The 13,238-nt window shown below is 48.1% G+C and overlaps 2 protein-coding genes across 3 annotated transcripts in view; one reads left to right on the top strand and one right to left on the bottom strand.

Moving 5' to 3' along the window:
• Positions 1 to 217: 217 nt before the first annotated feature.
• On the top strand, positions 218 to 3,837 carry chac2 (ChaC, cation transport regulator homolog 2 (E. coli)). Of its 2 annotated transcripts, XM_079756450.1 has the most exons (3): positions 218 to 356; positions 467 to 502; positions 2,291 to 3,837. In XM_079756450.1, the coding sequence occupies exons 1-3, from the start codon at positions 222 to 224 to the stop codon at positions 2,690 to 2,692; spliced, it is 573 nt and encodes a 190-aa protein (XP_079612576.1). In that variant the 5' UTR covers positions 218 to 221; the 3' UTR covers positions 2,693 to 3,837. The 2 variants fall into 2 exon arrangements, with proteins under 2 accessions (XP_079612576.1, XP_079612577.1); XM_079756451.1 differs by lacking the exon at positions 467 to 502.
• A 2,133-nt stretch (positions 3,838 to 5,970) lies between these two features.
• The window catches only part of LOC307090193 (proteasome activator complex subunit 4B-like), a gene marked incomplete at both ends in the record, with an annotated part of 52,548 nt that continues 45,280 nt past the window's right edge, over positions 5,971 to 13,238 (bottom strand). The window contains 4 exons of the mRNA XM_079756766.1: positions 5,971 to 6,105; positions 7,649 to 7,782; positions 9,161 to 9,299; positions 13,092 to 13,238. The exon at positions 13,092 to 13,238 is cut by the window's right edge and continues 9 nt beyond it. Coding sequence (XP_079612892.1) covers positions 5,971 to 6,105; positions 7,649 to 7,782; positions 9,161 to 9,299; positions 13,092 to 13,238 — 555 coding nt within the window. The remainder of the gene's footprint in view (positions 6,106 to 7,648; positions 7,783 to 9,160; positions 9,300 to 13,091) is intronic.

Raw genomic sequence — 13,238 nt, 5'->3', positions numbered from 1 at the left:
CCATGTGACCTATCTGCAACATGTTACCAGTCTGTGTAACATTTGACCAGTCAGTGCCACATGTAGTTACCAGTCGGTGTAACATTTCACCAATCGATGCAACACGTGACAATGTATCGGATCGTCTCCTCGTGAGACGTTCAAGACGCGTCGGACTCGCGGGCTTCGCTGGTCCGGCTGGCAACTTACGATAACGGGAGACGATTAGAGTCGTTTTAATCATGTGGGTCTTCGGGTACGGATCTCTCATATGGAAAGTCGACTTTCCATTTGAAGAGAAGCGGATCGGTTATATCAAAGGTTTCAGTCGCCGGTTCTGGCAGGGAAGCACCGACCATCGGGGAATCCCGGGCAAGGTACAGTAAGGTTATAGCTTCAGGGCGCTCCGGTGAACCCGTCTGTGTGTGTGAGTGGCTAAGCTCTTAGCTCGGTGTAATGTAAAGATCCCCTCTGCTCTTCCTCACAGCCCGGTCGTGTTGTGACCCTGGTCGAGGACCCCGATGTGAGTCTTCATTCATCCATCCATCCATTCATTGATCGCTCCGATCCACTCTCGTCTTTCAAATAACAGCTACGATGACGTGTATACTACATGTAGACAGGAGTAATTACTCATGGACTCATCCTGTCTCAACGTTTACGTATTATATTCCTTTGTTTTACGATAATGAATCACTATAGGTCTGTCTATTGTCTATTAAAAGACGTAAACATATAGTTAAAGGTTAGTTACCTTTCACTACATGTGAATAGTTAATGGTACAGTATGTAATAAATGTACTATACCAAATCCCTCAAATGACCAGGATATATCTTCAGAGATTAGGTAGAAATACTTTGTTCTCCGACAACAATGCTACAGCAAGTAGGCTATTTTCTTCTCCCCCTTAAAGGCAGAACTCTTATGAGTTTGTTATGATCCTGGGGTTGCCAGATATTAAACAAATTGGCACGCAAACATGGCGTTTGGCAGCCATGGAAACTGATTCTTGACCAGAGCCATGCTAAAAGCCAGGCAAATCTTGAAGTTGCATTTGACAAGATGGAGATACCTTTGATCCCAGAAGGAGTTCAAGAAGGCTGCTAAATTAACTGCTTTATAATTTGCAAACACAAATTACATTAGCGGATGCACTTACTGTGTAGCACTTGTCATTGCTTTTCGTTGTCTAAGCAGAAAACGGCTCTTATCTTAGTTCATGTTGCGCTCGTGAACATTAAGTTCCTCAACCTGGCAACCCACGCTAGTTTATAGTCCAGGTGGGCGGAGAGAGCTCGCTCCAATATTATGAATTTGGTCTGCGGTATCCATTCTAAACACTCAGTCAATGTGACATATTTTACCTTCAACAGGATTTAAGAATACAAGTTTAACAGCCTTGTGCCAATCTTCTGGGAACCCATCGTATAGTTCCACACAATCTAAAGCAATACTTTAAAAAAGGATTAACTTCTACATTAAAGGCTAATTCCGGTGTAAAATGGATTTGGGATATGTTTTGTATGATAACGAGTTGAACCGTTCGTTTTGGAGCACAAAAACCGTATATGGACGCTTTCTTCAGTTTGCTGTTTTTAGCCGATTCTATCAAAACGCTGTAATCTTGGAACGATAGGGGCACTGGTTATGGTAAAAAACTAAATCGCTATTTTAAACCACTTAAAAGGCTAAAAGTAGCCTGACACTTCTTTGGTAGTATAATAAGGGTCTTAACATATAAAATGAGGCATTGAGAACTTTGTAAGTGTACGGATTGTTTATTAAAAAGGACATTTTATACACACTATACCATCAGTAGATCACCCGTCGACGCCATTTTGTTTTTAAGACTCGATTGGTAGATTGACGAACACAGAGATTGTGACATCCGTCAGCAACACGCAAGCTCTGTGTTTGCCAATCTACTTATTGGCAAACACATAACTAGTGCCCCCATCGTTACAAGTTTATAGCGTTTTGATATAATCGGCTAAAAACAGCCAACTAAAGAAAGCGTCTATTTGCGTTTTTTGTCCTCCAAAACGAATGTTTCAACTCGTTATCATACAAAACATATCCCAAATCCATTTTACACCGGAATTACCCTTTAACAGTGTTGCATAATGTTTACATTTCTATTACTGTATAGCCTAATATATGTTCTGCTCTATTCTGGCACCCCTACTAAATTGTCTCTGCAGCTGCCATTGCTGTCCAGCTCCCGATTAAATAACCTGATTAATATTGATTCCCAATATCTTTTAAGAACTGTGCGTTTCGCTCAATACCTGTCACCCTCTCCTGTCCAAGGGCTGTGTTTGGGGCGTGGCCTACAAGCTGCCAGCGGGACGCGAACAGGAAGTGAAGAGCTACCTCGACCACCGGGAAAAGGGCGGCTATCAGGTCATCACGGTGACCTTCCACCCCCGCAACCCGCTCACCCCCCCGCCCAGCCAGGCCCTGCTCTACATCGGCTCGCGGGACAACCCAGACTACCTCGGCCCCGCCCCCCTGGAGCAGATCGCCAATCAGATCGTCGGTGCCGCCGGACCCAGCGGCTGCAACGCGGAGTACCTGTTTGAGCTGGCTGAGGCCCTGCGGACGCTGCTGCCCGAAGACTCGGACTCACACCTCTTCTCTCTGGAGAGTCTGGTCCGGGACCAGATGGAGGGGAGGAAACGTTCGGGCTCGTCCCAATGTGAGGGTTGCTGAGGGTTTGGAGAAGCCGGTCAGATGGTTACGGTGTGTTCCAGATGCCTCGTACTCCACCCGCACGAGTTGCTCTTGTGACGCCATTCCCTGGCTTGCAGCACTCACGGCGTTCCCGTTTGTCATTGGCTAGTCATCGTTATTGTTAGCTACATTAGCCTCTTTAGCAAACCAGCTCGAAAACAAACCACACAACTTTACATTGTATTGCACGCACAGCAAGACCCTGCAATGCAGAACTTGGTGACCGGAGTAAAGTAGCAATGCAATCAGGTGTGTACGAGCAATTTAAAAATGACCAACGTGGTACAAATACAAAGAAAATAAATCTCTTTACGGGCACAGCTATTTGTGTTGTCGAGTCGTACGGTCAACCTCACTGAACTCGGAATACTCTCATACTCTCGTGCGGGTGGTCTACGAGGCATCTGGAACACGTCATTAGCTCATTCTTCTGACGTGATGTAGCTACTATAGCAGCAGACCTGATGTAGCTACTATAGCAGCAGACCTGATGTAGCTACTATAGAAGCTACATCAGGTCTGCTAATATAGTAGCTACATCATGTCTGCTGCTATAGTAGCTACATTAGCAGACGTGATGTAGCTAATATCCCCACTACTCTACATAAAGCAGAGCGGTGTTTTGAATCTGTCTTGAATCAGGCCCGGCCAGTTGTTAAAGAAACAAATCAGGGGATGGGCCATTTCAAACATGAGATTGTTTAGCTTCGACATCCTATAGAAATGTGGTAATACTGTTGGCTCAACCATGTAGGTAATAGTCCTTTTTCACCAAGCGGTCATATTGGATAGTTGTGTCGGTAAACCTTCTAGACTCTTGAAAACAGGGGACCTCATTGATGCATTATTTATAGTTCTACACATAGCAAAAGGCACACACAATTCATTTTGGATTAAGTGTTCATGGTTTACACCAAAGGTACTACAAAGTTTACCCACTAACGAACCAAAATGGGATCTGTACACCTCCTCGGGGCTAGGTTTGCGTCAGAGCTGCGTTAGTACGCTGCACTCCTTTCTCTGTCCTTGAAGCCATAACAAGTCCATGAATATATATTCTGAAAAATAAATTCAAGCAATATTGGCAAAGCATGAAGTAATTGTCTGCCGCTTCTAAGGAGGACAAGCTGTTCCCTCACAGTCGGCTTTCGTTGTACTGTACAATAAAAACGATACTGTTTTGTAATCATACGATTCCATAGTGTGTTTATATCGTTATCACAGCATGTATATAATTCCAGGTGATTAGACCTCAGATGTAAACAACCTTGGTTTATAAAACTTAATCATAGACATTATGGTTACAATGCGTCATCGGTTTCTAACACATTTGTTCGCACATAGCTGTGCGTTGCGTATTCGTTTCAGTATGAGCTATTGAGCGTGGTAATGAGTCACTCAGTGTATTCATTTGACATGGGTGTGTGTGTGTGCTTGTCTATGCAGCCTGACTCAGCATGTTTCAGAAAGGAGATCTTTATCAATCAACACTTCTAACATGGTACTGGATTCCTTCTTTGCTAGACAAACAGAAAATATCTCTTTACCAGCCGTGTTCCATTTAACTTGTCCTGCCCCTATTGGCATCACAACAATTACACACGAAATGGCAAATCAGGTATGAATATGCACATTTAGGAAGACCAAAGTCTAGTCGTATTGAAAAGAACATTTTGCATTTCATTGACCTAGTATTAAGAATCCCTACAGGCATTTCTTTGAATGTACAACCATCAGACTACGTTCACACAGTATTCAGACACACACACACACACACACACACACACACACACACACCCACAGTGTATGCTAGGCAGTAATTAATACCACATTGGTAATTACAAGCAATAAATCTAGTTTAAATAGAAATGGATTATGCAAAACACTTGTCAATTTTAATACACGAGCGTCAACAATATGAATCCATATCTATCTGTATTCCACTCTGGTCTGTGAGGTTGTGACCTCAGTGATTGAAGAAAAGGCCACTCACTCACAACACATTAATTTAACAAAGGGGTTTATTGGCTGTGGTCAGAAGCACCTGGCTGCTACAGCGCTAACTAGCCCTTAGCTAAACACCTGCAGACGTAGCTCAAGGAAACAAACCCTGAGCTCGTCTTGACTTCCGTCCTAGGCACGCTATGCATGTGCACAACAATTACATGTAACCCATTTATTTCTTCTAATATAGAATGTATTCAACGTATTCATTTTTTTAACAGTAGATTACACAAGCTGTAAACAATACAATTTCTCTCAAAGTAGTAGTTGTATTGTGCTAAAAAGTGTCGTAATGCAAAAATAAAAATGATGTTTATTTATTTAACTATCAATGTTGTAAATGTAAATCCACCCAACGTCATATGATGTATTTTCTGAAGTCCGTTCTGATGGTTTTTTATCTCATTAAAAGGTTATTAAGGATTCAGTATTCATGAGTTTCGGCCATGGACCAATGAGAAGCCGCTGTTCAGGTCCCGCCCTCCATTTGCCAAATAGGGATTTTTTCCACTGCTGGTTGCAAAAATCTCATCCAATTGTGACCTTCCTTAGGGAGCTAATCTACTCCCTCAAAATGGTGTTGTGTAAACAGGTCGGTAACGTCTGAGACACACATAGTCCATATCTTTTCAATCAGTCCCTTCTCTGGCGAAACACATCATTATATTGCTATTTATAATAGCTTCAAAGCTGTATCGAGGTCACATGTTCAGGGCGAATTTCAAAACAAGGCAAACTGTTTAGGATGCAGTGGTGCCAGAAACCGTTTTAAAACACGACCAGAAAGGATGAAGATCCTGTGACAGTTACCGCGGCAACCAAGTGAAATAAAATGTTTTAAAGAGCCACCAGACATGGTCTAGGGTCCTCAGTGACTCAGTAGTCCTGAAGGGTGTGTGTGTGTGTGTGTGTGTGTGTGTGTGTGTGTGTGTTTGTGTGTGTGTGTGTGTGTTTTCTGGTTACTGTAATCCTGTAGCACTGCGGTCTAGGTGTAGTAGCAGTCCTGGATGGGTGTGTGTGTGCAGTGCATTGTGGGTACTGTAGTCCTGGGCTCTAGGCGTAGTAGCAGCCCTGGATGGGTGTGCGTGTGTAGCATTGTGGGTACTGTAGTCCTGTAGTCTAGGCGTAGTAGCAGCCCTGGATCGGTGTGCGTATGTAGTGCATTGTGGGTACTGTAGTCCTGGCTCTAGGCGTAGTAGCAGCCCTGGATCGGTGTGCTTGTGTAGTGCATTGTGGGTACTGTAGTCCTGGCTCTAGGCATAGTAGCAGGGCGACACCAGCAGGTTGGTTAGGACCAGCAGCTGGTCGTCGGTGAAGCGTTGGCGGTGCTCCTGCCAGTTATCGTGGTGTGTGCGGCGGAACTCCGACAGCGTCTTCTTCACCGTCATCTGGTTGGAGCAGGAAGTGGTATTATAACTGTTAGGTGAAGTAAAGTCTTCCGGTCGCTTGACACTGACCAGCAGCTCAAAGCTGGTGACTAGCAGCCAGTGATGCCATTCACGCGTTACTTAGTAACGCGTTACTGTCCTCGGACCCCTTTTTTGAGTAACGAGTAATCTAACGCGTTGCTATTTCCAAACCAGTAATCAGATTAAAGTTACTCATCAAAGTCACTGTGTGTTACTATTTTTTTTACCGGATCACCGGTTGGCGTTGAGAGCGAGTGAGTGAGTGAGTGGTGTGTGTGTGTGTGTGTGTGTGTCTGTCTGTCTGTCTGCCTGCCTGTCTGTCTGTTTGTGTGAGAGTGCGTGTGCGTGTGAAGCGTAAGTCTCCAAAGACTTCAATCTATCAGAGGCGAGTGTCGACCTTGACTCTCCAGAGTCCGAGCCACCAGTTGTTATTAGCGGCGGAATTAGTCTCACGGTGCTGCGTGCGTGCGTGCGTGCGTGCGTGTGTGTATGTGGAGCTGTGTCCGGTGATCGCCCCGTAAAGCGCGCGGTGATATTTTGTCTACGCATTAAAAGTTGGCGGAAGCGGTTGAAAGCTGTGTGTCAGTGCGTGCACCCAGGGCCGGAGCACCAAATTCTGGGCCCTGTATACAAGCGGTACTGATGGGCCCCCCTGAATTCCCCCTACCAGCCCCCTGCGCAGAATTGTTGACCAGGGTGGAAGACCAGTTGTTGACCGGGGGGGGAGAACAATTGTTGACCGGGGGGGGGAAGCAATTGTTGACAAGGGGTGGGGGGAGGGGGGTGCAAAAAGGTAGCATTGGCAAAACCGGTTATTTTGAGGCGGCAGGGGGTGTTGTCGCAGCTAAATGTAACTAATAAAGTAACTTGTAATCTAACTTAGTTACCTTTAAAATCAAGTAATCAGTAAAGTAACTAATTTACTATTTCAAGGAGTAACTAGTAATCAGTAATCGGATTACTTTTTCAAGGTAACTGTGGCAACACTGCTAGTAGCTATGTTTCTGTATCGTTCCCCCTGGAGGCGTTGTGTTCCACTAGAGAGCAGGTCATCACTTAGGTTTCAAACGTGTGGAAGCGGAGTTGGGTGTGGCGAGGTTTGGAACAAAGGGTATTCTTTCTTTAGTGAATCTTTTGTTTTTTCACGACACAACAAGCACACCTTCATTAGCGGCCCAGTCATGGAGGCTTGATAAGCGCTCTCACGCCCTTATCAGGCTTTTTGTCGCCTGTACACAACGTTTTCAAGGCTGAACAAAAGGCCAAAAACGTAATTTTCTCCTCAACTGGACAATGAAATTGTATTATTTTGAGCAGACCAAGTGCTTAATGAATCACATGTGTTGGCTCGCGTGTGTGTGTGTTTCCTAGGTTTGTGTGTCCGACTGTGTGTGTGTGTCTGTGTATGCGTGTGTCCGACTGTGTGTCTGTATCCGTGTGTGTCTTTACGTGTGTGTTTGTGTGTGTGTGTGTGTGTGTGTGTCTTTCGTGGGTGTGTGTGAACATGTGCGTGCGGAGGGACCTCTATGGGCTGCGGGTCGTTGAGGTGGTCGCTGAGCTCCATCAGGATCTGAGGCATCCAGTGGGGGACGTCGTAGGGGCTGGAGAGGACGCAGGCGCTCAGGCCCAGGACGCCCGCATGGCGTCGCACCAGGTCTACACACACACAGACACACACAGAGACACACACACACAGGCAGAGACACAACCACACACACAGGCAGAGACACACACAGAGACACACACAGAGACACACACAGACAGGCAGAGACACACACAGATACACACACAGAGACACACACAGACAGGCAGAGACACAACCACACACACAGACAGGCAGATACACAACCACACACACAGGCAGAGACACACACAGACAGGCAGAGACACAACCACACACACAGGCAGAGACACACACAGAGACACACACAGACAGGCAGAGACACAACCACACACACAGGCAGAGACACACACAGAGACACACAGAGACAGGCAGAGACACACACAGACACACAGGCAGACACACACAGACAGGCAGAGACACACACAGAGACACACACAGACAGGCAGAGACACACACAGAGACACACACACACATACACAGAGACACTCACACACACACACACACACACACAAACACAGGCAGAGACACACACAGAGACACACACACACATACACACAGAGACACTCACACACACACACACACACACACAAACACAGGCAGAGACACACACACAGACACGCAGGCAAACACACACACAGGGACACACACACACACAGGCAAACACACACAGAGACAAATGCACACAAAGGCCAACATACACACCCACACACAGACACACGTACAAATACAGAGACGCGTCACAGACACACACCGAGGCACAGGGACACACACACAGTCTTGAGTTTTCCAAGGTGTTGCTACACTTCGTTTTTGTTTGTTTGTTGTTTGTGTGTTTTGTAATGCATGTATGCGTGTGGATTTGAGAGTGGGTAGGGCTGTGTTTGTGTATCCATAAGCGTATGTGTGTGAGTGTACGATTGTGTTTGTGTATATGAGTGGGTATATGAGTGTGTATGAACATATGTGTGCATGCAGTCGATGAATATATGTGTGTCTGTGTGTAACTAAGTCTGCACTTGTACTAGCGTGCGTGTGCATATAAAATAATGACTAATGACTGTGCACAGGTCTGTGTGTGTGTGTGTTTATGGGCAACAGTGTGCGTGTTTGTGACCCTGTATGTTTGTGAGTGCATGCATGCGAGTGTGTGGCTGTATGTGCATGCATGTGTGAGTGCATGCATGTGTGCGTGTGTGTCTCTGTATGTGCCTGCATGTGTGTGTGCATGCGTGTGACTCTGTATGTGCATGCATGTGTGTGTGCATGCGTGTGACTCTGTATGTGCATGTGTGTGTCTCTGTATGTGCGTGCGTGTGCACGTGCATGCGTGTGTGTGTGTGTGTGTGTGTCTCTGTGCGTGCGAGTGTGTGTGTGTGTCTCTGTGTGTGCGAGTGTGTGTGCTGGTGTTACCTGTGGAGGCCGGCTCCCCCCTGACCCTGGAGAGCCGGGTCTGGCTCAGGGTCTGGAGGCGGCCCTGCAGACCCTGGTCCAGGGGGAAGAACTGGCACTGGAGCAGACCGCTCAGCGTGGTGCCGGCCATGTCCCTCACCTAGAGGGGGAGAGAGGGGGAGACACTGGAGTCAAAAGGGGGAGCCATGTCCCTCACCTAGAGGGGGAGAGAGGGGGAGACACTGGAGTCAAGAGGGGGAGCCATGTCCCTCACCTAGAGGGGGAGAGGGGGGGAGAGAGGGGGAGCCATGTCCCTCACCTAGAGGGGGAGAGGGGGGGAGACACTGGAGTCAAAAAAGGGGGAGCCATGTCCCTCACCTAGAGGGGGAGAGAGGGGGAGAGAGGGGGAGACACTGGAGTCAAAAGGGGGAGCCATGTCCCTCACCTAGAGGGGGAGAGAGGGGGAGACACTGGAGTCAAGAGGGGGAGCCATGTCCCTCACCTAGAGGGGGAGAGAGGGGGAGACACTGGAGTCAAGAGGGGGAGCCATGTCCCTCACCTAGAGGGAGAGCGAGGGGGAGAAAGGGGGAGCCATGTCCCTCACCTAGAGGGGGAGGGAGGGGGAGAAAGGGGGAGCCATGTCCCTCACCTAGAGGGGGAGAGAGGGGGAGAAAGGGGGAGCCATGTCCGTCACCTAGAGGGGGAAGAGGGGGAGCCATGTCCCTCACCTAGAGGGGGAGAGAGGGGGAGCCATGTCCCTCACTTAGAGGGGGAGAGGGGGGGAGAGAGGGGGAGCCATGTCCCTCACCTAGAGGGGGAGAGGGGGGGAGAGAGGGGGAGCCATGTCCCTCACCTAGAGGGGGAGAGAGGGGGAGAGAGGGGGAGGCAGGGTGAGAGACTGGAGTCAAGAGGGGGAGCCATGTCCCTCATCTAGAGGGGGAGAGAGGGGGAGAGAGGGGGAGCCATGTCTCTCATCTAGAGGGGGAGAGAGGGGGAGAGAGGGGGAGAGAGGGGGAGCCATGTCCCTCACCTAGAGGGGGAGAGGGGGGGAGAGAGGGGGAGCCATGTCCCTCACCTAGAGGGGGCTGTGGGGGGAGGAGGGGGGAGACGCAGGTTAGGATGAGGTTAGCCGTGACGAGCCGAACATGACCGCGGTGCCTTGTTCCGCCGAACACGATCATGAATGCGCAGAAAGCGGCTTCTGAAAGGGAGACTGAAACAAGGCCATACGTCGCAAGCTGTACATTCCACCACTTGGCTCCGGGGCGAACAAAGACTCTCTCTCTCTCCTCTCTTCAATGGCTTCGCCAGGTGCACGCCTGTGCAAACACAGTGGGCCGATTCGCTCCAACCCACCTTATTTAATCAATTTCTCTCAGCTGACAGATGTGCGTAACGTGGCATTTGTGGGACGGCGTCTGTGTGGCGACCTCCTTAAAGCTCGGGGAGGCAATCTGGAGGAACCAGCCAGAATCAGTTACATTTTGAAAGCATCAGCCTTCTCCCTCAGGCCTCCATCTAAGGCCACGCCCCCAAAATCATGTGACTAGCTTGCTAGGGCTGCCCATGTGGGACAGCCCTGTCATGCACAACGAATGGACTGCCAGAGCGCAACCAGATAGCTGTATGGCTAGGTAGACGGACAGGTCGGCCGTCCAATCACTGCATTCGGGCCAAATGAAGTGATGGGACAGGCTAAGAAGAGTCCTGCGACAGCCATAGATCTGTTTTGTTTTTATCAGAGCAGTTTGTTTATTGATCGCAATCGGGATGGAAAGAGAGTTTCAACAGAAAAAACATTCCTTAATGAATCGCCTACTCCAGCTTTAATGGTTCTAATGGATCTAACATTCACATAGATCCACCATGACTACATTGGATGTTATCAAAGTGGTCTGATTCCCTGACTCTATCTGGTTAGCTGGTCTTGTGCGTGCGGTAAGCTTGATGACTGCTACCCGCTAACCGTCACAACATCAACTCTGAGGTGGCAACTTGAGGACATCCTCTATACGATCGTCAACCGCAGACTCCTGCATCTCCTCAGTGAAGATAATGTCATGAGCAAATCCCAAATTGGATTTGAACCAAACAGACCATATTTTTACCCTCAGCAAAAGCAAATTATTATCCTGTTTGGTTGATTGAAAAGCAGACTGTATTAAGAGATATCTTAATACAGGACTGAGGCGAAAGCCTCAGTCCTTTTTTCCTCGGTCGTCTGCTGTACAAACTGTTGGACGGTGGTGGAGGATTGACCTTTGACATCCACCACAGTGTTGTTAGCACGCCAAAGGTCACGTCAAGAAAGCTGAGAATGACCTGAGAGACAAGGCAAGAAGGGCTACTCATCACAAGTAACATCACGTCGGAGCATCCCAATTTAAACCTGGCTCGAAATATTAGACACCGTTAGAGAAGCTATTTTCCTTTGTGTTTGCTATGTCTTGGGCCCACCTGCCAATTAGGATTTTACATAATGGAACAAACACTAGACTTAACCCTTGCATGCAAATTCCTGTAAATCTATTCTCCGCATCCAACGGAAAACATAAAATAATGCATGCAGAGCAGAAGTAGGACGATACCGACCGTCGATATTCAAAAGAGAACAATTTCATTTTACGTACACCTCAAACAAAGTGACCCTGACACGAAGCATAACAAAAGCCCACCCCCCCCCCCCCCATACCCTCCAGAGAGACACCCCCTCAGTCGGCTGACTCAGGGTTCTCTGTTCACAAACAGATCCCCCAGACCTCATCACACTAAACCAAATAAGAAAACGACACGTTTGAAGGAATACACAAAAAAACAGAGCAAACTGGAACGCTATGATGCCCTCAAACAGAATACACCGTGGCAGAATCCCTGAGCACGGAGATCCAGAACTAAAGAAACCGTGACTATGTACGGACTCAGAGAGGCCAGCCTGGCCATCCAGAGACGCCTTCAGCCTCATCCAGAGAAACCTCCAGCCTGGCCATCCAGAGACACCTTCACAGGCTCCCAAGAGAGACAGACCCACTGCACTCCTCAACAACCGCCCAACGGTCTGAAGACATCAGAGACACACACCTGCCACAGATTACAATCAACCAAAGATTCTAAAACATGTCTATTAATAAACTATAATCTCCACATCGGCGAAGGGAAGTGCAGCAATGTGCCAACCCAGCAGATCTGGGAGCTGTTGTAGCCGGAAAATGACTTCCAATGGAATTCAACCCCCGTAAAGACTCAAGAATCAACGGTACAAAATTCCTGCACTATCTGCAACGTGCTCATCTCTACATAGACATATACAGAGATCAGATAGATTGGACTCTAATCGCAAAACATAGGGGATATGGCTACGTGGTAGGAGCGAGAGAGAGAGAGAGAGAGAAAGGAAGAGAGAGAGAGAGAGTGAGAGTAAGAGTAAGAGAGAGAGACAGATAGAGAGAGAAAGAGCGAGAGCTAGACAGAGAGGGAGAGAGAGAGTGAGAGAGAGAAAGGAAGAGAGAGAGAGAGAGAGAGAGAGAGTAAGAGTAAGAGAGAGAGAGAGAGACAGACAGACAGACAGACAGACAGACAGACAGACAGACAGACAGACAGACAGACAGACAGACAGACAGAGAGAGAGAGAGAGAGAGAGTAAGAGTAAGAGAGAGAGACAGATAGAGAGAGAAAGAGCGAGAGCTAGACAGAGAGGGAGAGAGAGAGTGAGAGAGAGAAAGGAAGAGAGAGAGAGAGAGAGAGAGAGAGAGTAAGAGTAAGAGAGAGAGAGACAGACAGACAGACAGACAGACAGACAGACAGACAGACAGACAGACAGACAGACAGACAGACAGACAGACAGACAGAGAGAGAGAGAGAGAGAGAGAGTAAGAGTAAGAGAGAGAGACAGACAGAGAGAGAGAGAGAGAGAGAGCGAGACAGAGCGAGAGAGAGAGAGAGAGAGGGCCGTCACCTCCAGCTGTTCGTCCAGCAGCAGCCTCATGAGGAGCGCGTGGACCCGCAGCACCTGAGCGGGCGCGGCCAGCAGCGTGAACAGGTTGTAGAACACCATGACCTGCAGGTACGTCAGCACCAGGAAGCGCGCGTGCCATGACCGGTC

The sequence above is a fragment of the Pollachius pollachius genome (assembly GCF_949987615.1).
Source record: "Pollachius pollachius genome assembly, chromosome: 19".
NCBI lineage: Eukaryota > Metazoa > Chordata > Actinopteri > Gadiformes > Gadidae > Pollachius > Pollachius pollachius.
This window is presented reverse-complemented; position numbering and strand designations above follow the sequence as displayed.